This window comes from Rhinoderma darwinii, chromosome 13, assembly GCF_050947455.1.
Source record: "Rhinoderma darwinii isolate aRhiDar2 chromosome 13, aRhiDar2.hap1, whole genome shotgun sequence".
NCBI classification, from domain to species: domain Eukaryota; kingdom Metazoa; phylum Chordata; class Amphibia; order Anura; family Rhinodermatidae; genus Rhinoderma; species Rhinoderma darwinii.
The window spans coordinates 55,643,422-55,645,457 of NC_134699.1; the positions used below are offsets into that span (position 1 = coordinate 55,643,422).

The following is a 2,036-nucleotide window of genomic DNA, read 5'->3' on the forward strand; positions in this document are numbered from 1 at the left end:
TATCTATTATATATAGTATTAGATGTCAGCACAGTATATATTATGTATAGTATCATATATCAGTATATTTATCTATTATATATAGTATTAGATGTCAGCACAGTATATATTATGTATAGTATCATATATCAGTATATTTATCTATCATATATAGGATTAGATGTCAGGCCACACTTCAGCTGCGGAGTCTCTTGACGCTGAGTGTGTATTGGAAATCCCAGCTACCAGCAGAGGGCGACAAACACCGGGTCCCGTTATCTGTAGCCTGCAGAGAATGGGCACCGACCCCTCCACCCGATCCACCATTCAAGTAAAAGAGGGAGGTGTCAGCTGAGCAACCAACCCTGACCACAGGCCACCCCACTACATAACCGGGACTGACATCACAGCCGTATGGAGCCCGGCTAATAAATCCAAAGTAGCCAGAGGGACGGGGACAGAGCCGTGCAGAGCAGCAGCAGCCGCCAGTCCAGGAGTTCCCCGGATGTGTGCAGTCCCTGGTGTGACTGAATCCTCCTGACAACACTGCCTGTGCTGCAGGGACTGTGCATCATTACTACTATCATCCTCACCGTACCTCCCCTATTATCCTCTCTTCCCACTTGGAGCAATTGAGTCCCTGGTTACCATGGTGATGCAGCTGAAAGTGGAGAATATTTAACAAGGGGGAAGGCTGGAGCCAGCAGGCAGACAAACTGGTGCCATCAGGACTGGAGAAGAGACAAGGACTTGAGCTGCTGGACTGCAATGAGAGGGGGGGACTATCTGACTTCTCCACATCCCTCACCCCTTCTGATGCATCATTTATGATCCCTGACCAGAGAGGATAGTCCAGGTCACGGACTTCTTGCAGCTTTCTGCAGTATGGATCATTCCCAGTGTCTGGTGACTATATATGTCCTAGTGGTCTTCTTGGGACTGAGAATAGACCAAGTCGTGTGCCAACATTATTTACACATCCGACCAGCTCCCAGCGAAAAGCTACCCCTGGTGGATCTTATCGAGCATCCGGACCCTATATTCGACCCCAAGGAGAAGGATCTTAATGAGACTGAGTTGAGGACTCTTTTAGGTGGCCACTTTGACCCCAACTTTATGGCCATCAACTTGCCGGAGGACAGACTAGGAGTGGAGGACTTGGCAGAGCTTGACCTACTCCTAAGGCAAAAGCCCTCCGGGGCCATGCCAGCCGAAATCAAGGGACTGGAGTTTTATGAGGGTCTTCAAGGCAAGAAACACCGGCTGAGTAAGAAACTGAGACGAAAGCTACAGATGTGGCTCTGGTCCCAAACCTTCTGCCCGGTCCTATACACGTGGAATGACTTGGGCATCAGATTTTGGCCCCGTTACATGAAAGTGGGCAGCTGCTACACTAAGAGGTCTTGTTCTGTACCAGAGGGGATGGTTTGTAAAGTTTCCAAGTCCATGCATCTGACCATCTTAAGGTGGAGATGCCAACGTAGGCTAAACCAGCGCTGCACGTGGATACCCATACAGTACCCCGTCATATCGGAGTGCAAGTGCTCGTGTTAGGACTGGATGGACCTCAGTAAAGACATGGCTTTATGGTTAATGTTGTATGCACTGTAATATGTAGGATTGTATATGTCTGTATATATGGTACCAGTTTAAATTACTATTAAAAGGTCAGTATTATTCTTTTAAATAACCAGCGTCTACTGAATTTCCGGGGCGATCGATCTGGTTGAGTTCGACTTTTTATTTTATAATTAATATTATTATTATTATTATTATTATTTGACTAATGTATCTGTATTTATATACAAAGAGCACTTCGCATGGCGGAGCAAATTTTTTATTTTATTTTTGTTTTGTTTGTTTGTTTTTTATTACTTTATTATAGATGCTTTTTCCATGTTTTGGGAAATTGCCTCGGATGGACCTCAAAAGAAAAAAAAATTACTTTTCAGCTACTGTACAGACAGAGAACATTTTTTTGGAGTCAAAAAAGAAGTAATTCTTTGTAAATGAAGACTATCTGCTATTTATTCTTTTTATTTTTATCTCTTTGTAGT

General features: G+C 44.2%; 1 protein-coding gene across 1 annotated transcript; it reads left to right on the forward strand.

Annotated features, from left to right (window-relative positions):
* Positions 1–203: 203 nt before the first annotated feature.
* On the forward strand, positions 204–1,669 carry NOG (noggin). Its single transcript, XM_075846917.1, has one exon. The coding sequence runs from the start codon at positions 865–867 to the stop codon at positions 1,531–1,533; it is 669 nt and encodes a 222-aa protein (XP_075703032.1). The 5' UTR covers positions 204–864; the 3' UTR covers positions 1,534–1,669.
* Positions 1,670–2,036: the final 367 nt, after the last annotated feature.